The sequence below is a fragment of the Rhamphochromis longiceps genome, linkage group LG15, assembly GCF_057381845.1.
Source record: "Rhamphochromis longiceps isolate RC_006_pf linkage group LG15, R_longiceps_female_GT1.1, whole genome shotgun sequence".
NCBI lineage: Eukaryota > Metazoa > Chordata > Actinopteri > Cichliformes > Cichlidae > Rhamphochromis > Rhamphochromis longiceps.
In genome coordinates this window covers 5608613-5634428 of record NC_140571.1, presented here as the reverse complement: position 1 = coordinate 5634428, position 25816 = coordinate 5608613, and the positions used below count along the sequence as shown (strand labels likewise).

The following is a 25816-nucleotide window of genomic DNA, read 5'->3' as shown; positions in this document are numbered from 1 at the left end:
TCATTTCTGATTTTTTTCCTGTGGTCCTCCAATCACTAGTGAGATGACAATTTTGGGTGTAACATATTTTTATTGCACGTGATGGTAATGTCACATTCTGTACCCAAGACTAAACACAACAGCTGATATGACATTGTGAAGATGTAAAGACACACAAACACACAAACCTCTGAGGGAAAAGGGAAGCATGATGTTTTAGTAGTGATGAACACTTAGGCTTGATAGTGTTAGGGTACCTGTGTCGCTGACCCAGTGTTTTCATTTTTGTACCTTTATTTGTGTTCTCATCTTGGTTTATTACTGTGAAGGTTTTTGGTTTCTGTTTTTCATTTCTATTTTCCCCGGTTCTTCTTCTTCTTCTTCTTATGTTCGGGTTTCCATACTCCCTCTGTTATGTGTCTGCCCTGGTCCCACTTCTCTCTTCCCTCTGTCGAGTATCTGCTTGGGAGTCTGTCTGTAGTCCAGTCTGTGTTTCCTGTTTTACTTTGAAAGTCCGTGTCCTATGTTAATGTGTCTGGTTTTGCTTCCCTTGTCTCATTAGCCCTGATTTGTCCCAGCTGTGTTTCCCTCCTGTCTCCCATTCCCTGATTGCTCCCTCTGTGTACTTAAGCCCTGTGTTTTCTTTTGTCTGTGTTGTGATCTCCATCATCCCATGCTGTGTGTTCTGTCTGCCTTCCTGTGTAAATTTATTTTTGCATTTTCAGTTTTTTGTTTTTTTTTGAGTCTGCATTAAAGCTGTTTCTGAGTGCACTTTTGCCTCTGAGTATCTGCACTTTGGGTCCTACCCTGCCTACACACAACCTACACTTGATAGATAGTGGTTAAGCCTTCATGTCACCTATACCCATTCGTGCTGGGAGTGGTTAAGTAATGTGCAATGTAAGCAATCACATTATGACCCCAGTGTTGCTATGTGTTAGACCAAAGTCAGACAAATGGCAGTCAAAAATATGTTTGGGTCCTGGTGTACTGTAGCTCAAGGCATTGAGCAAGTGACCTGGGGTCAAATCTGCCCTGAGGCAGTTTACATTAGGTCTTCCCAAATGGTAAACTGCTCTCCTCAACTTACCTGTCTCTCAAAGGCAAAAAATCCACCTTCCAAAAATGATATCTTGTTTAAAATTTTAAATGCCCCCCCCCCCCCCCCCCCCCCCCCCCCTTAAATTTTAGCATTGTTTTTAAGTTGTTCACAGTTGCTCTACTTGTAATGTGCCTTGAGGAAATTTCCATAAAATGCTGCCTTGGAGTTGTAGTAAAGTGGAGCTCAAGGTGGCATCTTGGAATAAGTAAAACTCTCACATCATAGATAAAGCATATACCCTTTTCTAATATTTACCCCCAGAACAAACAAGCGTCTTGTAAAGGGACACAGCAATAAACTGAACTATTCTGCTCAATGTTAATTTCATCACTTATTGTTGCAGGTCTTGACAAAAGACCCAGTTTGTCATATGGCTCCTTGGGGAAAATTCATTGCCTACCCCTGTATTAAATTTTTATTTATTTTTTTGTAGTAGAAACACTTAACGACACCCCTCTGTAAATGTTGTAAAGTTCAAGTATGTTATGATATGCAGTACTGAACATGTTCACCTGCCTCTTCAGTGAATTTCCAAACCCTTGGATGGACTCTTAACTCTGGTAACAATGATCTCTCTCCACGTTCTGTCCTGTGGTCTTAGTGCGCTTGGCTTGAGGGCACACAAATCAGTTTTCCACATGCTGGATATTCTGTTTAGAGTGGTGTTTCAGAATAGAAGATGGTGCGGTTTGAATACAACTGTTCTCAAAACAAATGATTCACACTAGAGGCATCTAATCACTCTGGCCCACCAGCTTACAGGTTAATTGTTAGCTAGTCAGCAGCATATGAATCAGGGACTTGTCTTTGAATTCATTGTACTCTCTGGCAGATTATAAGTTAATTTAAATAAATAAATAATGCTTTATGTACACATGGATTCAAGTTTTAACACTGACTCCCATTGTTTTTCTGACAGCAAAAATGAGTCGGGACTCTTATGGGTTAATACACATGTCGCCAACGAAGAAAATGTTGTATATTTATTTATAATTATCTAAATTAGGTATATGTGAAGCTTATGCGCAAATTCAAATAGCAGGATCTGTAATCATTCACCTGCCTGCTTCCCTGGGTGTTCCGCTGCTAGTCTGGCTGATTTGGATATAAAGCACAATCACTCTGGGTGGTTTAAATCTGTGCTCTCAGAGCTCTATCCAAACCTCAGCCTCACCACCAGAGTTCTCATCAACCAATGTATCACAGCTGTCTAATTACTGGATACATTGATTCATTTCTCTGTCTTAATCAATCTTGTTCTGCTCTTTCAAATGATCTCTTCTTACTGAAATAAATAGACCTCTTCTAGATGGTGATTAATCCTAAATGCATTGTATTTAAACATTGTGTCAGCTGGTTTTTCTTTAGCACAGCACTAGTCTTTATAACCAATAAGCACCAGGAGGAGTCAGTCAAATGCTCCTGATACCTGGAGAATAATATATCATGAAGTGCTCCTTTGTGAGGAGATCAAGTATACAAAATAATTGCTTGAGGAGCCAGTGTGATGTCAGTATTATCCCACTGTGATAAATGCAGCAAATACACCATAAGAAGCAAGACTGACCCTTAATCATTTGCCTTCATCAAACAATTTAATCCGCTGTGAAATTTTCTGCTTAAAATAAAAAAATAAAATTCATGTGGCCAGGAGAGTTCGTACTCCACCAGACAACTGTTGCATGCTTGACTCACCCTAAAAGATGATAAATTAGATTTCTAACGAACTCTTGACTGTGTAAGCGTCTCCAGAGCTCTACTGAAAGCAAAACACCGAGATCGTCTTCACTGAGCAGCTTTTAAAAAATCTTTCTCAAGGAGACAAAAGTGGCAGCAGCCTTGCAGCCCAATTGACTCCACAAATCCAAAAAGGCTTTGCAAGCCAAGATCATCCCCAGTGGCACAGACTACGGTGCCATGAATCAAGTATTTGAAAGTGCCTTTGTCTCAAGTACTTTAATACCATTGAAAAGCAGCTGAAATATCAAATTAAAACCATAACGCCTGATGTTCTATGCATGGATAAGAGCCCACAGTATTTTTTTTTCTACTGTCAGATCTTGTGCCAAATACCTTTTCAGCATAAAGTACCTTCTGTGTCTGTGATGTATTTGTTTGGTTTAGCTTCCGAAGCTAAGGATGTGAATGGGTCTTCCATATTTTGAAAGGATTATTCAATTTTGTTTTCCCTTGAACTGTAGTTGGAAAATAAAAATACCATGAAGCTGCATCTTCATGATATTTAATAAAAAAATAAAATAAAGAAAAACACTTCCTCCGTATAAGAGACCAAATTATTTACAGTAGGCTGGCTTGATGCCCCTGACTTCAATTGTGCAACAGCAAAGGAGACCATATCCCACAGTGCTTCCCTTTGACTTCAGATGAAAAACATTTCATCAGTTAAGGCTGTCTCTTCTACATCAGTTGCCTTTGCTCAGTTTGACATCAGTTTAGCTGTCAAGACGCCCAGTATGCTTGGTGTTTAAATAGTTCTTACATCCCGTACCAAACACCCTACTGTATAATGCATATCAGGGAACATTATTTTACAGCCAATAAACCAGTTAAGTTTAATAACAAAACCCATTCACTATCTAAAACAACTATTTCATCATCATTATACTGTCATTAGCAGATATTTAGCAAGGCGTTGACATCCTTGACACATGGAAATTCAAACAGCATGTTGCTCGACTGCTGCTGGGTATGTTGCAGCACCAGGGAAATGTCAGTGCTATCCTGTTGTTGACTGTGTCTTCATCAGCTCACACTTTGAGATTGAGAGAGAGAAAATTAAAAGCACGTTTTTCTCTAACTGGAGGCCTGTTTTTGATGCAAAGCTCTGATATTCATTTTCTCTTTCTATGTGTAAATACTGAAAGTCACAGGACAGGTGTTGCCTTTAACTTTTATGAATGGTGAGTTTGTCAGACTAAAACAAGAGCCTGGCATATTCTCAAAGAAAATTCATCACCACATCACCACAAGGGGAAATGACATCACTGGTTTAGCTAAGGCCAACCTATCGAAGCAAGCAATTGATATTCATGTGATGGTCCGGCAAATTAATGCCTCCCCTTTGTACCTAAGGCACATCATAAGTGATTGTTTTTACCCTGATGATCTGCCTATTTGACTTCAAAGGGTACCATGAAGAAAGTTGAAAGTTCCTATAATTCAGCAGATATCATTAGAATCCACATTTCTGATGGGAATGTAAAATAAATGCTAAAATCATACTTGCCTCTGTGCAAGTGAGGTCTTGCTCAGAAAATACAGGGCATCTCCATGGGATTTTAAACCATACACATGTGTTTTTCTGTGTGTGCATCTCTGTCTGTTTGTAGTAGCATGAGAGTAAAAACATTTTAAGTCAGATCCAATGCATAACTAAGTAAAATACACCCGGTTTCTAACCACAGCAGTTGTATCAGACTTTAAATCTGAAAGATTTAGTGTTAGCTTCTGTTATTTCAGACATGTGTCTTTACATCAGGGATGGAAATCTATGCTACATAAATTATTTAATACATAAACCACATCTTGTTCAAGAAGCAACTGCATTGGCTGAATCTTTTCTGCAAATCTGAGTCTCTTGAGCACACATTTTATAGATTTAATGATATTATGTAGCATAGGTGATAAAATCCACTGATCCACTAGAATAGTATTCTATATTGCTCTGTACAGTATTCCACTATTGTTTGTTTTTTTTTCCCCTGGTGTGCTGACACCTCTCTTAATGGCATGCTGTCTTCTTTTGATGCATAATTACTACAGCGGCTGTCAAGCTCTGCAGGTAGATTTAGTCATTTGATTCTTTTTCTTTTAACATATATATTCAATCAACCAAACACATGACTGCAATTAAATGCATTTAGACATGTAGGCGTGGTCAAGATGACCTGCTGTTGACGGTTGATGCCAGACAGGCTTATTTGCGAATTTTAGAATCTGCTGATCTACTGGGATTTTCCCGTGCAACCATCTGCAGAGTTCACAAAAAATGATCAGAAAAAGAGAAAATATCCACTGAGCAGTAGATCTCTGGGGAAAATGCATTGTTGATGCCAGACGTCATAGGAGAAGGGCTGGACTGCTTCAAGCTAGAAGGAAGGCAATATGAACTCAAATAACCACTTGTTACAGGCAAGGTATGCAGAAGAGCATCGCTGAATGCATAACGCATCGGACCATGAGGCACATGAGCTTCAGGAGCAGGAGAGTACATCACATGCCACTTCTGTCATTCAAGAACTGGAAGCTTCAAATCACAGTGGATCACCAAAGTTGTACAGCAGAATTAGCAAACGATTTCTTGGTCTGATGAGTCTCAATTTCGTTGCAACATTTGAGTGGTAGGAAAATTGGCACAAACGGCATGAAAGCATGGATCCATCCTATCTTGTATCCAGTGTTGGCCAAGTTACTTAACCTTCCTGCCTTCTTGGGACCTTTTTGTGCCACTGCTATGTGTTAAATGGCTGCCATTTCCACTGTGTTCAGTGGAATATAACCAAACTTGCCACAGGATAGTTTTTACCTGTCAATGTTAATATTCCAGTGTGAATTCCTTAAATCAGCCTAAAATGGCTGAGCAGCAGAAATCCCCACACCCATCACCCTGGGGACCATTTTCTGCCCATTGACTTCCATTATAAACGCTATTTTTCAACCCCAAATTATCATCATATGATTTTATTTTTTCTTCTTTTCTTGGATGTCAATGAAGACTCAGGGCCTTGAAGTTTTAATTTTTAAATTGCAAAAAAAATGCAAAAAAAATAATGGCAGGTCAAAATGTATGTTGGTGCCAATCTTTGGTCCATCTAAAGGCCTACTTATAATGACAATCACATATTACTTCAACTGGTTTTTTGTGGAAATATTTAGTTTCGTTTTTTGGTTTTTGGGGCTTATAACACAGGGCGCTCATGTAATAACACTGGGATTTGAAGGGTTAAAACAACGAAAATATAATTAAAACTTTACATGAATATTTCAGGGAGAAGTAGTTTTACAAGGTTGGCTAATTTAAAGTGGAATAAAATATGGATATATGGTCTTTTTATGGCGTGGCTGAGAATGGTCCCTAGGGTGATGGGTGTGAGTTTTTTAAAGGATGGCAGGAGGGTTAAAAAAAAGTAAACAGTAACTAATTACTGATTACTTCTCCAAAATTTAATCCCGTTACTTTCCTGATTACTTATGTTCAAAAGTAATTAGTTACTTAGCTACTTTTTAAAAAAATGATTTACAACCTGAATAGGGTTGAAGCAATAGATCTTTCAGCCCAATTCTATTTTTTCTGCATAATCCATCATATAAAATGCAATCAAATGAAAAAGTCTCATTTTGAAACTAGTTTTATTTGTTTTAATCTTTTAACTTTACACATGAAGCAAACATTAAATTATATGCAACATTCTCTGACTGGAAGAAATTTAACATTTAAACCCATTTTCTGCACATTCCAGCACATAAAATAAAATATTTTTTTTGTGTTTACACTCACTCTTTCAAATAAATGCACGTAAAACACAGCAGAAAATAAATAAAATCAAAGACTCAGCAGTCCTGTTGCTCTATTTTCACCTGTATAGCAGGAGTGGGGCAGGCGGAGGTTTGCCCTGGTGCAGGTGTGTCGTAGCGGTCAGTGGAAGGATCTGGCAGTTTCACATTCCCATGGCAGAGTACTGTCAGTGCTTGCTCGGAAGTTTAGGGTTTGTTTTTTTCCACTTGTAACCCATGTGAAATACAGGGCTGCAAAATCCCTTTTTGTAATCTAAGGCTATAGCCTGTTATTGTCACAAGGGGGCGCTGTGATGCAGTCTTGTGTTCTGACGACCTTGCGTCTAGTGCGCAGGAAGTATTACCTCTCTCTTCCTGTGAGATCTTCCCTCTGATGGCGGTCAAGTACGTGTCGGAGCGCATGGAAAAAGTATCTTGGTATGCAATACTGCAACCCGGTTAATGAGACCAGATTGTTTTACGTATAAATGCTAATAAGGTACTCTTTTATTAGGCCCCGAACTCTGACCACAAAGGGAATAACGTCTGTCAAGTTATTTGTGTCTGAAAATCCCGGTGAGTCACGTGCTTTCGTTAGCTACCTGTTAAGTTAGATAATGTATTTCACTAGCCGATTCAGCTCAGAAACCTTTGAACAAAAACCAATCGGGAGCTATGAGAATCTGGCGTGTTGTTTCACTTCTCCTGTTGTTCTTTACAGTGTGTTATAAGTGTTGAATGCTTTGAGCTAAACGATGCCGATGCTAGATGCGATGCTAGCTGCTAATAGCTGTTAGCCACCCCACCCCGCTGAAGCCATATTCCGATCGGGGAGGTATTCAAGTAGAAGCAATAGCTCTGTTTATATTAGAATGGTTATGTCTTAATAGATATGAGCATATTTCAAGTTTAATAGTATTTGCACTGAATTAAGTTACATTTTCTTGTAAGCCTTAAGGATGAATGTCACTTTCATTGCTATGACTGTATACATTACTGTTTAAGCTGCTGATGTTCTTTGTTGTGATATAATTTTGATAAAATTGTTGATACTGGTACAAACAAGTTACTGTAACTCTTGTAACTTGGTAAAGCTAAAGGGAATGCCATTTGTGATTAATACATTTGGAAAAGAAGTTAATGAGCTCATGTTAAGAACACAAAATGGGAAAAGAAATTGATTGTTCTGCACTGTTTGTGTAGATTGGTTTTTTTGAACTACTAGAAGGATTCTGGAGAACCACTGACGGCGAGAACAGCCCAAATGAGATCCTGGATGATCGTGAAATGGTGTGGCCAGCCATGCGATCGGATTGTGGGATTTGCCTGAGAAACTGATTCAAGCAACCCTGGATTACAGATAAGCCCTATGCACTACTTTTCCTACTCGGATAATAGGGTTTGCACACTGACAATTCCCCTACAGTACACCTGTTTGGGTTTTCAACGACTTTAAAGGACAATTCAGACTGGACAATTCAAACTTCACAACAGGAACACTTTAATCTGTTTCATTCATTCCCAAGAGCTCTGATACTGTTCAGTATAAATCTTCCATTTAAATGTCTTTATTTTGTTTTGTTTTACATGTATTCACCTTTAAAATGCACTATTAGTGTGCAATTTGGGTTATTGTGTTGTATATGTATATAAATGGTACTGAGGCAATAAAGGTCCCAGTTATTCACTTCCAAGCCAACTCCTTTTGTGAGTCCCCAAAACAAAACCTCCTGAACCTAGTAAGATGTCTAGGGTCTCTATTTGAAGTGAGAGTGTACTGGTCCTGAGTAGAGGCGCTACACAAAACGTGGCGAGCCAGCCAGGAGGTTTAATTCCTTTTATTTTGGAAGTTGAGCAACTGGTGCTTTCATGCCTTTTGGGTCAAATCATTACAATTGTCCATGACATTCTGGGTTGGAGCAATAAGACAACATGGATGTAATCCAAAGTGAAGGTGTCAAAGTACCTAACTCTGTCCTAGTAGGAGGGTTAACAGGCGATGAGGTTGACAATGAGGTTATTGATTACTTAGGGCAGTTTGGTTCTATTGGAAGAGTAATCAAAGTAACTAGCACAGAGGCACAGTTTAAAAACACAGCCATTGTGGAGTTCCAATCAGGTGAACCAGTCCAGTTCCTTAAGGATAGCTTGCCTTGCAAAAGACAAAGCCGTAACCCAAGTGTTGTCCATCATATCCAGCTTCTGTCTGCGCTGTATGCTGCAGACAGGGGTTCATGTTTAACCCATTCTTACCTAACTGAACTGAAAGGGCTTGCTAAACTGAGTGGTGCAGATTTTGAGAAGGTTTTACTAGATGAGCTGGCCAGAATGAAGAAGTCCACTGAGAGTGATCCCGCAGTTGGGCCAAATGTAACAGTGCCTAATCAGAATCTGCAGCTCACTAGTGACACAGACCAAGATGAACCAGCCATCATAGAGCATCAAAGTCCTCTTAAACTGGGCAGTGATTTAACCCACTTGCCTGAGCATGACTCTCACTCATCCTCTCCAAGTGTAGAAGTGACTCCCTCGCACAGAAAAACCACTATCTACTTACCACCTGAACAGCTCACTACACCTGAAGTACAGAGAGTAGTAGTTGAGCATGTCATTAAGAACAATGAAATGCCTTCTCAAGGTCATGCAAAGCTCAGGCCCTTCTCGGGGAAAACCCCTTGCTCTACTTTCGAAGCTGATTATGATACGTGGCGCAACAATGTTGAATTCCACCTCATAGATTGTACCATATCTGACAAACATATGGTAAGGAAAATAGTTGAGAGCCTTCTTCCACCAGCTGCTAACATTGTAAAGCACCTTGGTCCTAACGCTTCTCCCCATGACTATCTCAGCCTTCTTGACTCAGCGTATGGTACTGTTGATGATGGGGATGAGCTTTTTGCCAAATTCCTGAGCACAAACCAGAACTCAGGTGAAAAGCCTTCTGCCTATTTACAGCGGTTGCAGATAACCCTGAGTAAAGTCATTAAAAGAGGTGGCATCACTACAAATGATTCAGATCGCCAACTGCTTAAACAGTTTTGTAGAGGTTGCTGGAACAACAGCTTGATCACAACCTTGCAGCTTGAGCAGAAGAAGGACAAGCCACCTTCATTTCCAGAGTTGCTCCTCATGCTACGTACTGAGGAGGACCGGCAAGCGGCAAAGTCCAGCCGAATGAAACAGCACTTAGGCATTTCTAAACCTAAGGCACATTTGAACTCCCTTGAAGTAGGAGAGTATGTCACTGATGATACAGACGTATCAGCTGTTAATGATAGGCTAGTGCCTTTTGATGCACATAAGTTAGAAAGGAAACTTGCAAAGCTACAAGCCCAAGTGGCTTCACTGAAAGCATCAGCTATTGACAGTTCAAGCCAGAACTCTGACAAGCCAAATAAGAAAACCAAACCTAAGTTCAAGATTCTTCCTAAAGAGAAATCTGACCCAAGTGAGACTAAGCCCACTAAGAAGCCACGCCCATGGTACTGCTTCAGGTGCGGCGAGGATGGTCATATTGCTCCCTCTTGCAGCAATGAACCAAACCCTGAACTAGTTGAAATGAAACGTAAGGAGTTCAACCAAAAACTACAAGTCTGGGAGGAACAGAATATGTCAGCTTTAAACTAAAATCAGTTTCTGGGGAGGGACTACCAGGAACTGAAAGTAATCATGAACGTCCCAAACCGGAACCTCAGAGCAAAGTATCTTCTCTCTCGTGCAGCACGACCCCAGATTAGGTTACCCAAGGGACTTGTAGGACAGAAATGTACAGCAAATGTTACCGTGTCGGGAGTCAATTGCAGTTGTCTCCTTGACACTGGGTCTCAAGTGACCACAGTGTCCGCTTCATTTTACAACACCAATCTTTCAGAACATCCCATTCAGCCTATCAGTGGCCTGGATGTTGAGGCTGCTAGTGGCCAAAATGTTCCTTACTTGGGATACATACCCATCAGCCTTAAGTTTCCAAAAAGCTTTATTGAAACTGAGCCTGAGGTTTCTAGCCTTGCTTTAGTAGTACCTGACTTACGCTCTAACTGTGACTTGCCTGTGCTGATTGGGACAAATGCACTTGATGTTCTGTACGACGAATATTGTCAAGGTAAAGATCCCAATGATTTGTCGTCGGTCTATGGCTACAGGCAGATCCTCCGTACACTCAAGGTCAGGAGAGAGATAAACCTAGCCGGAAACGATGGCTTTGTAACTCTTAAGGGCAAGGTGCAACACGTAGTACCAGCTCAAGGGAGGGTCCTCCTTGAAGGCTGTGTCAGATCCAGCAGTGCTGGTGAATGTGCCATTGTTGAACAGCCAACGACATCCACCTTACCAGGGGGAATTTTTGTGGAGTGCTGTCTTGTCACTTTGCCCAAGAAGCATCCTCATAGGTTACCTATATGGGTGAGAAATGAAACTGAGCATGACGTAACACTGCCTTCTAGATGTGTCATTGCAGAGCTCCATAGTCCTGCAAAGATATATGACGAATCACCCATTTCAACCAAAAATGATGACACTGTGAAATGTTGTAATGTTACTGCACAGCCAGTTGATGAACCTGCTCACCCAGATTTGACATTTGACTTTGGCAATTCTCCCCTCCCGCAGGAGTGGAAAGAGAGGGTTACCCAGCGTCTAAGTGCCTATGCTGATGTTTTTGCCCAGCATGATTTGGATCTTGGACATGTATCTAGAGCTGGGCGATAGAACGATAACGATATGTATCGCGATATAACTTACTCGATAGAGAAATTAAGCTATCGCGATAGACTTCGCCGCTCTTGTCCTCAAAAAAAAAAAAAAAAAAGGTCAGCCAATCCAAATTAAGTAGCGCAGAGCCGAACCAATCACAGCCGCAGCGTCACGTCCGCGTGACTTGTTACGTACAGCACAAGTGCCAAGCCGCACGTGTGTTTGTTTGGGAAGCAGCCAGCGGGTAATGGAGCCAGCGGGTAATGGAGGAAATGAGTGTACCGACTAGAAAAATCAACCGAGCGTGACCGAAGAGAAAACAGATAATGGTTCCAATGCCGGAGAGATTGTCGAACGGAAGAGCCATAGAAGTTCCGTAGTGTGAAGGTATTTCGGCTATTTCAAGTCTGACAAAAAACAGAGTAGCGTGCACTGTAAATTGTGCCGAAAGCAAGTCTGGAAATACAATAAACTGGTGCATGCGTCACACTGCGCCACGTTATTGTTTCGGTGAAATGAATTTCTACAATACTGTTACTGTTAATTCTACTCTCTGCAGTGTTTAAATGCTTACATATACACACAGTTACTGTCCCTCCACACATACGACTCGGTTCTGCTTCTATGCCGCAGCTTTGTTTACTTTTTCCCACCGAGGCTTCTAGACTTCTGATTGGCCAACATTTCGGCACGGTTAGGAATCTAGCTCCACCTGCTGCTTTGGCATGTTCATAGCAGCGTTTTCCTTCATTTCTGCCTTTATGTGTGGACGGGATTATTTTTTAAAACGAAAACGGAAAATCTCCGTTTTCAAAAATACCCGTGTACCCGTGGACGTAGCCTCAGTCTCTGACTGGAAGCGCTAATTCGTCATTCGGCTTTTGTCAGACTAAAGTAACTGTTAAAAGTGTTTGAAAAGCTAAGCTATACAACAAGGAGAGATTGAGAATTTCCTTTTAGTTCTCAGTTTATTTGATATTGACAAAAGTTAGTCAGTTTTGTCTGTTCTTCTGTAAAACAAACTAAGATTTATTTTTAGAATTAATATTTTGTTTCTAAGTGGAATTGACAATTTAGTCTGTTTTGTTTGTTCTATTTTGAAACTTAAACGCTTTAGTGGCTGCCTTTTGTGTAGTTTGCAATATTTGCCTTTATTTATCTGAAAAAGTCTCATGTTCCTTAAGTACATCTACCCTGTTGAACTTATTATGGGAAATAAATATTTAAATAAAAACAAGCTGCTGATTATTTCACATTTTACTTGTGAGCAACGGCACATTTAAATCTTACAAATATAGTTATTTGGCTTATATCGTGATAGATATCGTTATCGCCTGAAATGAAAAAAACATATCGTGATATGAAAAAATCTCATATCGCCCAGCTCTACATGTATCTAAAGTCAAACATCACATAAACTTAAAGGACGAAGCACCCTTTAAGAAAAAGTCCAGGCCAATCCACCCAAATGATTATGAAGCTGTGAGGAAGCACTTGCAAGCACTCCTTGATGCAGGAGTAATCCGTGAATCAGAGTCCCCTTATGCTTCACCGATTGTGGTGGTTAAAAAGAAGAATGGAGAGGTCCGTCTTTGTATTGATTATCGTAAGCTCAATGCGTTAACAATACGAGATGCGTACGCACTTCCAAACCTTGAAGAGGCTTTCTCAGCCCTTGCTGGATCCAAATGGTTTTCAGTAATGGATCTCAAGTCTGGTTATTACCAGATTGAGATGGAGGAATGTGATAAGCCCAAGACAGCTTTTGTGTGCCCCTTGGGATTTTACGAGTTTAACCGTATGCCCCAGGGGATCACCAACGCTCCCAGCACCTTCCAGCGCTTAATGGAACGGTGTATGGGCAGCCTCAATCTGAAAGAAGTTCTGGTGTTCATAGATGACATCATCGTGTTCTCCAGCACTTTGGAGGAACATGAAACCAGGCTTCTACGTGTCCTTCAGCAACTGAGAGAATATGGGTTGAAACTTTCTCCCAAAAAATGCTCCTTCTTCCAAAGTTCTGTGCGATACCTAGGACACATCGTGTCTACCAAAGGTGTAGAGACCGATCCTGAGAAGGTCAGAGCTCTCAAAACCTGGCCAAGACCCCAGACGCTCAGTGACCTCAAGTCTTTCCTAGGCTTTGCAGGGTACTATCGACGGTTTGTGAAGGACTATTCAAAAATTGTCAAACCCCTGAATGATCTTACCAAAGGCTACCCACCATACAGGAAGGGCAGAAAGGTGACACCCGGTCCTAGCGGATACTTGAACCCTAAAGAGCCTCTTTCCAGCCGTTGGACACCTGCTTGTCAGGAAGCTTTTGAGGTAATCATAGAGAAACTGACATCAGCTCCAGTGCTTGGATATGCTAACCCAAAATTACCATACGTCCTCCATACTGATGCGAGCACCTCTGGGTTAGGGGCAGCCTTGTATCAAGAACAGGATGGTGAAGTGAGGGTTATTGCCTACGCAAGTAGAGGACTTTCACCCAGTGAAAAGCGGTATCCAGCTCATAAACTGGAATTTCTTGCATTAAAGTGGTCCATTGTAGAGAAGTTCCAAGATTATCTCTACGGGAACACATTCACGGTTTTAACGGACAACAACCCATTGACCTATGTTTTGAAGTCAGCCAAGCTTGATGCTGCCAGCTATCGCTGGTTGGCCGCTCTCTCCACCTTCGACTTTAATATTAAGTATCATGCTGGTAAGAGCAATCAAGATGCAGATGGCCTCTCTAGGCGGCCACATGATACTGTGGATGATGACTATGCTTCTCTTGAAGAAAAAGAGCGAATGAAACAATTTGCTTCCCATCATCTCTCTTCATCTCCCAACAGACAAGATGTGACAGCTGACACATTCAGTGTCTTGTGCCACCGTCATCTCTTAGGTGAATCTGACAATAGCCTACCTTCTATCACTTTGGTAGAGTCCCTTGCTCTACATACCGATGCGGTGCCAGACGTCTACGCAGATGATGGAACATTAGGTTGTTCTGTCATACCTACCTATAGTGAGGTAGAACTCCAACAGCATCAGAGGTCTGACCCAATTATTGGGTATGTGGTCAACATGTTAGAAAATGGAGGTGAAGCAAATTCCAATCCTAACTCTGCATCCTTAGAGCTTAAACTAATGCTCAAAGAGTGGAAACGTTTGGAACTGAAAAATGGTCTCCTCTACAGAACCCGCAAATCAGGTGAAAATGTCACCTTTCAGCTTGTCGTCCCTGAGTCTTTAAGGTCCACCATTCTCACTTGCCTTCATGACGACATGGGGCATATGGGTTTGGAAAGAACCCTCGACTTGGTTAGGTCAAGATTTTATTGGCCTAAAATGGCAACTGATGTAGAGAGAAAGATTAAGTCTTGCGGATGTTGTGTTAGAAGAAAGACTCTTCCTGAAAGAGCAGCACCTCTTGTGAGTATCCAAACAACCCGTCCCATGGAACTGGTATGCATGGACTATTTATCCTTGGAGCCTGACAGTCACAACACCAAAGACATTCTGGTCATAACTGATCATTTCACCAAATACGCTGTTGCTATGCCAACAAAAGATCAAAAGGCTACAACAGTTGCGAAGTGTCTTTGGGAGCAGTTTCTGGTGCATTATGGTTTTCCTGAGCGCCTGCTTAGTGATCAGGGCAGGGATTTTGAGTCCCAACTCATTAAAGAGCTCTGTGCCCTAGCTGGTATCACGAAGGTGCGCACCAGTCCTTATCATCCACGGGGAAACCCAGTTGAACGGTTCAACCGAACTCTTCTTGGCATGTTAGGAACTCTACGAGACAAAGAGAAAACTCATTGGCGCGATTATGTGAAACCACTAACTCACGCCTATAATTGCACCAAGAACGAGACCACTGGGTTTAGCCCATACGAGTTAATGTTTGGTCGCCAGCCGAGGCTTCCCGTGGATATTGCATTCTGCCTGCCAGTTAAAGATGGCTCTCCTACATCTCACTCTCAGTATGTGAGAGCTCTGAAGGCTCGCCTTCAAGAGAGCTATCAGATCGCTGCCAAAAACTCTCAGAAGGTTGCTGAACGGAATAAACGCCGTTTTGACAAAACTGTCAGAGAGTCAACTTTGGAGAAAGGTGATCAAGTGCTAGTGCGGAACGTGCGACTTCGGAATAAACACAAACTTGCAGATAAGTGGGAGTCAACCATGTACAGAGTGGTGGAAAAGATGGTAGACCTACCTGTGTATGTTGTACAGCCTATGAATGGAGATGGTCCTATTCGAACTCTTCACAGGGATCTCTTACTCCCTTGTGGTGACTTATCTGAAGCTGAGGAAGTTGACCAGGTCAAGCCAAAGAGTTGCAGGCCAAGAACGAGGCGCAGTCAGCCTCTGTTACTGGAGGAGCAATCAGAATCTGAAGATGACTCACCTGTCTATCCTAGGCAGTCTTCTGTCATTCCTGGAAAGTTGGTTCAGGTGTTTGAAATCCCGAAGAGACGACAGCAAACAGGAAAAACAGTACCGGAGGGTAGTTGTATACCAGCTACGCCAGCAGACTGTGTAAACCCTCAGCCTCAGAATGAGCCTTGCAGAGGCAGCTCCCCTTTGCTGCCTGCAGAGCCTGTAGGGGTACCTCCTGAAGTAGCTGAAGGAGAGGAGCCAGATGTTGTGGCTGAGCAACACCCTACTGAAGACGATGTAACTTTACCAACTATGACTAATCAAAAATCAGCTGTGGCCGAAGACAGCATTGATGTACCGTCCATTAGGGCTGAACGATATATCGCATTTGCGATAATATCGCGACATGATCAAGTGCAATTTTCTAACCGCAAAGGCTGCGATTATACTCTGGACATGTCCAAATTCATGGGCTGCATCCTCCTGAGGCCGCATTTGTAGACCGATTACGTCACAGTGACGCGCCGAAGGCTGTCCAAATTACTACCATATCCCAGAATTCATAGCGCGGCCCAGCCAAACTCTAGTTTCCAGCAATGGCGGCCGCTACTAAGTTTTAAAATTACTCATACTAATCTTTCTGGGTCACAAAATAAACTTTTAACATATTTTCAGGCGAGAAAGTAGTTGTGTAAACATCAAATATCTGCTCGGTTTATCAAGATATCCCATATTTGCAAAAGTGCTTCGACGTTTTCAGAGGCGTCTGCTACCCACCAGCTCGACAGCTAGCCGGGAGCTCGAGTGTTACTGATGCGGCCGAGAACGGCACAACTCCCGGCACATCATTTTCAGATCACCGCGGAGTTTCGCTGCTCGGGTTAAACGTAATATATAAGTCACTTAGACAACCTAAAAATGTTATTGTTGGGCTTTTTTCAGTGTTTTGTTTGTTCGTGAGTAAATCGGTTTGGCTGAGATTAAAGTTATTAGATTAGATAAAATAAAACTTTATTAATCCCCCGGGTGGGTTCCTCCTTGGTTTTCACACAGCTGACTAAACGTCAAACAGAAAACTTATTAAACAGAAATATGAGACAGTCGAGAATTTACACCAGTGTCTGGTTATATTTTAGATAGCAAGAAGCAGACGGCCGAGTTTAATAAACTCTACCGAGACAGCGGTGACGCTAATCAGAACCGTCCAATTTCACGCCTTTAAATTTTAAAGGCGTGTTTGTGTGTGTGTTTATACAATTGCTATTATGTTTGCACTTTATATGTAATGTTACTGACTGCAGAGATCAGTAAGATGTGTGTATTTTTTATTTATTAGTTTTATTTATTTAATATTATTTTTTAATTGAATGACTGTCTAGTAGTTCACAGATGTCGAAAAACTGAGTGTGGTAAAGCCACTGATTTTTTTTTATGTATATTTCTGCAATCTGCACATTGTACTGACTTTCATTTTAATGTTTACACCAGGGTTCCTTGTCAGCACTTTATGCTCAGATGTTTGTAAGATAAAAATAAACTATTGTGTATGTTCAAATATACTGTTGTGATTGAAGAAGTTAAATAAAAATGTCAGGCATCACCTCATGTCATCATAACAGAGGTCTGTCTTCCAGGAAAGAACAGTTTAAAATTAATGTAATATAGTATTGGCCATACTATATGATGTATTGCTTGTCTTTGTTTAATAATACAGAAGACAAAGACCTTAAAAAATAATCGCATATCGCATCGCAATCGCAATATTGGGGCAAAAAAATCGCAATTAGATTATTTTCCATAATCGTTCAGCCCTACCGTCCATTGATGTAGAGGCTCCTATAGCTACGGAAACCATTGATCTGAACCCACAAACCCCTGAGGTAGCTCTGGAGCATAAGGAAACTGTTGACAGTGGAGAAAAAAATGACCATGTTCGTAAGTCAGAAAGGACACGTCGACCACCAAGGCGCTTCCATTATCCTGAGTTGGGAAATCCCTTAATTTCCTTTGCGCAGAGCCTCATAGAGAGCTTTAACCAAGCACTTTATACAATAGGTGACTATGAGAGTTCATCTGTAGACCACAGCGTGACGCATGAAGGGGCTCATGCTGGGTCAAAGGGGGAGAGTGTAACCCATGTGAAATACAGGGCTGCAAAATCCCTTTTTGTAATCTAAGGCTATAGCCTGTTATTGTCACAAGGGGGCGCTGTGATGCAGTCTTGTGTTCTGACGACCTTGCGTCTAGTGCGCAGGAAGTATTACCTCTCTCTTCCTGTGAGATCTTCCCTCTGATGGCGGTCAAGTACGTGTCGGAGCGCATGGAAAAAGTATCTTGGTATGCAATACTGCAACCCGGTTAATGAGACCAGATTGTTTTACGTATAAATGCTAATAAGGTACTCTTTTATTAGGCCCCGAACTCTGACCACAAAGGGAATAACGTCTGTCAAGTTATTTGTGTCTGAAAATCCCGGTGAGTCACGTGCTTTCGTTAGCTACCTGTTAAGTTAGATAATGTATTTCACTAGCCGATTCAGCTCAGAAACCTTTGAACAAAAACCAATCGGGAGCTATGAGAATCTGGCGTGTTGTTTCACTTCTCCTGTTGTTCTTTACAGTGTGTTATAAGTGTTGAATGCTTTGAGCTAAACGATGCCGATGCTAGATGCGATGCTAGCTGCTAATAGCTGTTAGCCACCCCACCCCGCTGAAGCCATATTCCGATCGGGGAGGTATTCAAGTAGAAGCAATAGCTCTGTTTATATTAGAATGGTTATGTCTTAATAGATATGAGCATATTTCAAGTTTAATAGTATTTGCACTGAATTAAGTTACATTTTCTTGTAAGCCTTAAGGATGAATGTCACTTTCATTGCTATGACTGTTTACATTACTGTTTAAGCTGCTGATGTTCTTTGTTGTGATATAATTTTGATAAAATTGTTGATACTGGTACAAACAAGTTACTGTAACTCTTGTAACTTGGTAAAGCTAAAGGGAATGCCATTTGTGATTAATACATTTGGAAAAGAAGTTAATGAGCTCATGTTAAGAACACAAAATGGGAAAAGAAATTGATTGTTCTGCACTGTTTGTGTAGATTGGTTTTTTTGAACTACTAGAAGGATTCTGGAGAACCACTGACGGCGAGAACAGCCCAAATGAGATCCTGGATGATCGTGAAATGGTGTGGCCAGCCATGCGATCGGATTGTGGGATTTGCCTGAGAAACTGATTCAAGCAACCCTGGATTACAGATAAGCCCTATGCACTACTTTTCCTACCCGGATAATAGGGTTTGCACACTGACAATTCCCCTACAGTACACCTGTTTGGGTTTTCAACGACTTTAAAGGACAATTCAGACTGGACAATTCAAACTTCACAACAGGAACACTTTAATCTGTTTCATTCATTCCCAAGAGCTCTGATACTGTTCAGTATAAATCTTCCATTTAAATGTCTTTATTTTGTTTTGTTTTACATGTATACCTTTAAAATGCACTATTAGTGTGCAATTTGGGTTATTGTGTTGTATATGTATATAAATGGTACTGAGGCAATAAAGGTCCCAGTTATTCACTTCCAAGCCAACTCCTTTTGTGAGTCCCCAAAACAAAACAACCTCCTGAACCTAGTAAGATGTCTAGGGTCTCTATTTGAAGTGAGAGTGTACTGGTCCTGAGTAGAGGCGCTACACACTGTAAAAATAAGTTTTCTTCCCACGCAGTGAACAGTGGACGCTAATGTTTTTGTCACTTTTTACGGAATCAAACTCAGAGTAAGGTCAGTACTTCCACGCTTTAAACGCTGCACGGTCATACTCTCTGCCGCACTCGTTTTATTATCCATTGTTGATCTGCACACAGCTGTTGCCACGAACGTCGCACTCGCTTACATCATTGTCATGAGACACTCTCGCAAAAAAAAATCACAGTTTTAGTAATGCAGTAACGCAACGTGCTTATGGGAAAGTAACAGTAATCTAATTACCTTATTTTGCAATAGTAATCCCTTACTGTACTAGTTACTTGAAAAAAGTAATCGGATTACAGTAACGCGATACTGCCCATCTCTGCTTATATCAGAGACACTATGATGGTGTAACCATCATAGTGTAATGTTGTGGAGCACAATATTCCTGGCACACTTTGGGACCCTTAGTACCAACTGAGCATCATTTAAACACAGCCTACTTGAGTATTGTCACTTACCATGTCTGTGCCATTATGACCACATAATCCAGTAGGATAACACACCACAAAGGACAAAAGCAGTATTGAAGGCAAAAGCAGGTTAAACCCCATACAATAACGGCCTACTAAATAGTACATTGAGTTTTTTAATGTACAGTAGAATGACTTCAAACTAAGTTTCATATTGACCATTCTTGCTATCAGTAGTTAGCACACCATTGTCAAGTTTTTATATACTCAGAAAATCTTGTTGAAAGCAGTGACCTTCTTTTGAATAATGTGAATGTATTAGTTTTGCTTTCTCTGCTGTGATTCACACAACATGTTTGTTAAATGTGAATAGAGCTTAAATACCAGAACCCACATACCGCAGTGGAGCTAAGATGATGTGCAGATTGTCATAATGTGTCTGTTTAGTTTTCCATACGTTTTACATAACAAAAAAGACATTTTCATCTTATGCCGTACATCTTTATCTATAGTACAGCGTGATAGCATACAATGTATCATCTATATTTCAAAATATAGCTGTAATTTTCTAATTTACAGTCAAAATGTTACTGGTTCCCATGTAAACATAACTAAAAGCAACAGTGAGATGAGAGACACTTAGAATAACTACTGTAGCAGCAGGAATAGCAGCTGTGAACAGTGAATAGTTTGACAATTTAAATAGACTGTCCAGTTAAGGCTGTACATTATATAAGCTCAGTTTAAAGCATCAGCTGCAGTGAGTCTCAAATTTTCTGCCTGAACTAGCTTGCAGGTTTTGCGTTATTAATATTCAATTGTCAGCACCTGATTGCCAGCTGTCACCCACAAAGATAAAGTAAAATGTTTGTCAAATAGTGAAATCTAACGTTTGGTTTAAAATCCCCTAAAATCTTCCTTCACACTGCCATTTTTTTTTTTTTTTTGCTTTCTAAAATAAAGTAGAAAGAAATTCTTTCTAGGAAACAGCAAACCACCAAGCACCTCCAAGACCTACGATGTAATGAAAAATGCATGACTCAAACATCATTCACTTCGATCCTCAGTTACTAGCCTACACTATACATACCTCCTTTCGGGTAAGTGAACACATACATCATAAAGCTGCACATAATAGCCAAAGACCTATAAATCATGCAGTAAGACACATTCTCCATTCTGCAGTCTATATGCTTCTGAAACTGGCATCCACCCTATCAAGGCATTTTTCATGAGCGCTACACTTCTTTATGTGCACTAATATTAGAAATATAATACAACCGTACAGCCTACTGTTTCTAAATTTGAGGTCTCGTGTATTTATTAACCTGGGAATGGCTATGAATCACTAGTTGGTCTCATGGTTGGATGAGCATGAAGTGTGAGTTTTACAGGATAATAGAATGAGCCTCTGCATTTGACTGAAGCTAAAGCTTGCCTGAGTTTCTAAAGATGCAGTGTGTTCAAAAATTATATTTGGCTGAATTTCAATTTTCCAATCAATCATCCTTCTTTTTATCATAGTAAGTTGGCTGGAAAATATTGCATTGTGTAAGATTCATTAGCCGAATGAAGACAGAACAATTCCGGTGCAGTCTTTTCAGTAGCAAATTCATGAGTACAGATCAGCAGCGGACGTCTGAGAGATTGTTGGTAAATTGTTTTGCAGATGAAATGGGCAGGTGACAGGAAGCAAGAGAGCATATCACCGTTATACATCTCCCTCTCAGAGCACCTTGGTATTGGTCTTCTATCAGATAGGAGTTCTCTTCTTCCACTTCACTGACTGACTGTCCCCACAAGAGGAGAGTTCTCAGCTCCAACTTCAACCACTTTCCCATTATGCAAATGATTTCCCTGCAGAAAAGCTCCACGCCTGGTGCCCATCAATTCAGTAAGGCCTCCAGTTTGAATACAGGCATTTTTTTCTCTCCTCCACCCCCCACTTCCTCCCTCCATACTTCTGAAAAGAAGGTCTATTTCTGATGCAAAGCACTGGTGTTCACATTGCTTTGGTGAGGGAATAGAAAGAGCACTTACCCAATCAATTTATACAACCCCCTTTGAAGAGTATGCTTTTTTTTCTATGGTGAGAAGTGAAATTATACAAATGTATGGGGCATACCAGCTGTAAAAAGTAAGATGCACTCATACAGGCATTGGGTTGTTTAGGTTGACCGCATTGCCATTCGAAATGCATACATCACACCAGGGCGTATAAATAAATTTCCCTAACCCATTTGATTAACTTCTTAGAGGCCCTGGAGATCTGTGGCCTTAAAACCTCACCATCGTTTAATCCTCTCTTCTGCAGAAAATTCCTTGAGTAAGACCATCAAAATATCTTCAGTCTCTGCATTGCCACTGGCAGAGTATGTCTGCAAACTCAATACATAATGAATACCATTTAGGTTATTTATGCATTTTCTAGTATACTAGCCTGAATTTGCATATTTGTTTTTAAACAACTGAAAGAAATCATATGCATAGATAAAAGCTGAACTCTGTAAGAGGCTTGGTAGACATACATTGAAACTCACTTGTATCAGCTTCTTGGTTTCTCAAGATTTTACTTGCTGTTTAATCTGTTTCACGTTATAGTCTATTTAGATTTGGTATAACTCTGGATCTCAAATGTGTAGCTAGTGGCCAAAGCCTTCAATATTTTTAAATAGCCAGTAGAGTAGGATTTCTCACAATTTTAAGTCAAACTGTAAGAAGAAATTTTGAGAAAATTACACCTCAACTGATGTATGCCAGTAAATACTTTTCCTAAGAGTTAAGGCTCCTAAACTCTATTTCCATTTCATTTCATTTGGTCACATATTGTAACATATGTTAAAACACAAAACATCAGTCTGTCTGTGTGTGTTTTATGTCTGCCAACTCCTGCACAATGACCAAACCAATATGTCAGAAATTCTTCTTATCTATCAGACTATATAATGTCATCATGTTGCCAAGCAACCACCTATTAATGGGCTAAAACAGCCTGCATTTAGCAGTTCTAACATCTCATAAAAGCATTATATCATTTTTACTTCATGACAATAACTCATGCAACAGAACTTCAGTTGTGCGTCATATGTTGTAATGCCATCAGGCTCCTTGGCAACCACCTAGCAACAGGCTGAAATTACATGTTTTTTGCATGTGTGCACTTGCAGTGCCTTATAAAAGCATCCTGTTGTTTTAATTTCACAACAGTAACATCAAATTTATATCCACAAAAACTGAATAATATTTGATATGTTAGAACGTCATTGTGTTGCCTAGCAATGACTTAAAATGCCCCATTTTAGAATTTATGTATTTAAAACAACAATCTGTAGCATGGATATGTACTAGTAGAGTACAATTAATTTCAACACGTGTTATAGTTTAAAGTATGGCTACTTTGGGATTAATGGGTACAGTGATAGCCAGTATGTCATACCAGTTGATGAGGTCATATTGACTATGTCCACCTTTCATATACAGCCACATGCATCAATCTCCATCTATTGGCAAGAGGAAAAACATTTAATCTTCCTGTAGGGAATAAGTACTGCTTTCATTCGGACAGTTCTTATTTTATCTTTATCTATATTTCTATTCCTAATATAAAAATACAATTTTAATGTGTCTCAGAAAATTTCATTTCAAAATAAATAGTTGTACTTAGGGCTGGGCGATATGACCCAAAATTCACATCTCGATATTTTTAAGCTGGATGGCGATATATGATATATATCTCGATTTTTTTTTTTTTTAAAGCCATAAAGTAAGAACAAAAAGAGAAAATAAAAATAAAAGAAAACAATGTTGTTTTTGTGCATAACAAAAAGCTCACAATTGTGCAGTCAAAATGTAAACTAACAGACGCTGAGCATAATAACAAAGAGACAGGTTTCACAGCTGCTCTGTTCCCAACTTCTACTGCGTGACTGACAGCCTGGAGTTTGAAATCCTCTTAGTAATCACGTCTCTTGACAGGTGCCATTTATGGTCCTTATACACACACAATACGGTAATATTACGTTGAAGCACAGTACGTATCACTCCGCGAGGCTCCTCGGTAGCCGTAATGCTCCAACAATCCATCAAGCGGTGCAGCTCCGTAGCTTACCAAAGTCGTACTAAAACATTTTTTGACAGATTTCTGAGCGCTGTGTACCACATAAAATCGGTTCGCGGTCATCAAGCACAACCAGAATTCATACATAAGGCGCACTGTCAACTTTTGAGAAAATGCAATGATTTTAGGCCATGCAGCCCCTGTGGTTAGCTCGTTAACGCGTTGACGTGTCCATCTTGTCGTTGCCTGCAGGTTAAGCTATGGGGGAGAGAGGCGAGGCCGAGTAACGTTGCGTAGAGACAAAAGAGAGGCAAACTTGCGGCTCCACAAGTATAATTATAACGTAACATATACTATATTGATATAAACGATATTGTCACATCTTATATCTCGTATAAAAATATATCGATTTTTTTTTTTTTTTTAACTCGATATATCGCCCAGCCCTAGTTGCACTTACATTTTGTGGATTTAGAAACTTACCAATCTACTGTGCACTCCCAAAAAGAACATTTCTAAACTCTGTAGCTGCTGCCATTTTTTGATAAATTGTGAATTGAAATCAAACCACAGAAAATGGCAAATGAACTGTCACCAAACTTCCAAATTTCCATAAAATATCTCCACACAAAATGCACAAAAGATACAAAAGGATTCTTCTACACTGCCAAAAGAGATTCCTCTTAATTTTTAATTTTAAACTCATAAATGACACAGACATTATTAATCAAGCGGTTTTAAAGATATTAGATTTTGTTTATTTTGGAGTTGACTGACATGCAGCTATTAGCCTGTTTGTGAGTTGTCATTTTATACTGAAGCATGACAGCAAACTTTGAACTTGTCACATCAGCTGGCATTTAATCAATGCAACTTGACAGCTCTCTCCTCCAAAGCTCAAACTGTACAAAGTCCCTCAACCATCAAAAAGTGGGCACTGCACTAACCCAACCTGACTACAGGTTAATTCATAAGATTAACAATTCCCCACAGACACCTTGTATAGAACTGCTGATCCCTACACTAGGATTAGTTTTTCCATGCGTGTGATCTCCTACAAGCTGTCAGTGGCAGTGGATGCTTTCACATTTACTTCTTTTCCAAACTATTTTTTTTCCTTCGCAGAGAAGGAGATTACTACTCCAGGTTGATAAAACAAACACATGGCAGATGAAGAGGAGGCATGCCTCTTAATGAGTGAGTGGCCCATGCTATTTCCTTGTGATTCACTAGAGATTAGAGTGATTACAGTGTGACAGCTGTGTAATTACATGGGTAGTCCCAAACAAGAAAGTAGGTGACATGTTTGAGCAGCTGCAAGCAGTGACATTGTCCCTTCTGTCACTTTACTGTAAATCCTTCCCTCAGTGTGTACACGAGTCTGCATTTATTTATTTTGTGGCTAATATTTAACATGCAGGTGTCGTGTATGATACCAGTATAGAGTCATCAAGTGGATACCTCACACCAGAGAGGCACCGCTTTCCACCAAAACAGGTTGTAACTGCTTGGGGCCCTGGACTACATGGGGGTGGGGGGTGTGCATGATTCTCTTTGAACAAACAGCGAAAACCACTCAAAAATGAAGAAGAGTTATCCTTCTGGGAGTGAAACAAAGATGAAGAACAGAAAACAAAGAAAGACATTAGTGGGTTGAGCAGATAGTATTGATTAAATGTAATGCAAAATAAATAAGTGCAGCTAACTAATCTAGCTTTAACTAAGGAGGGAGATACTTAACATAACTTCCACTAGCAACACATTATTCCTTTTATTCACTTACGTTTTATAACTTGGCTAACAGAGCAGCCAAGTTAATTAGCAGTTTGTTACCAGTCAGCCCGGTCGTGGGCATAGTTGCCAAAATTAATGTTTTCTGTCATTTCTGGAGTGATATTTAGTCATTTTATTGGAATATTGGTGT

At 40.3% G+C, this 25816-nt stretch overlaps 1 protein-coding gene across 4 annotated transcripts; it reads left to right on the top strand.

The window, feature by feature from the left end:
• The first annotated feature begins 6831 nt into the window (after positions 1-6831).
• Positions 6832-11519, top strand: LOC146651875 (zinc finger CCHC domain-containing protein 12-like). 4 transcript variants are annotated; one of them, XM_085382236.1, is made up of 3 exons: positions 6832-7033; positions 7110-7171; positions 7799-11519. In XM_085382236.1, exon 3 carries the CDS (start codon positions 8528-8530, stop codon positions 10223-10225), a length of 1698 nt encoding a protein of 565 aa, XP_085238362.1. In that variant the 5' UTR covers positions 6832-7033; positions 7110-7171; positions 7799-8527; the 3' UTR covers positions 10226-11519. The 4 variants fall into 4 exon arrangements, with proteins under 4 accessions (XP_085238362.1, XP_085238364.1, XP_085238363.1 ...); XM_085382238.1 differs by lacking the exon at positions 7110-7171 and having other exon boundaries at positions 7821-11519; XM_085382237.1 differs by lacking the exon at positions 7110-7171 and having other exon boundaries at positions 6832-7094; positions 7821-11519.
• Positions 11520-25816: the final 14297 nt, after the last annotated feature.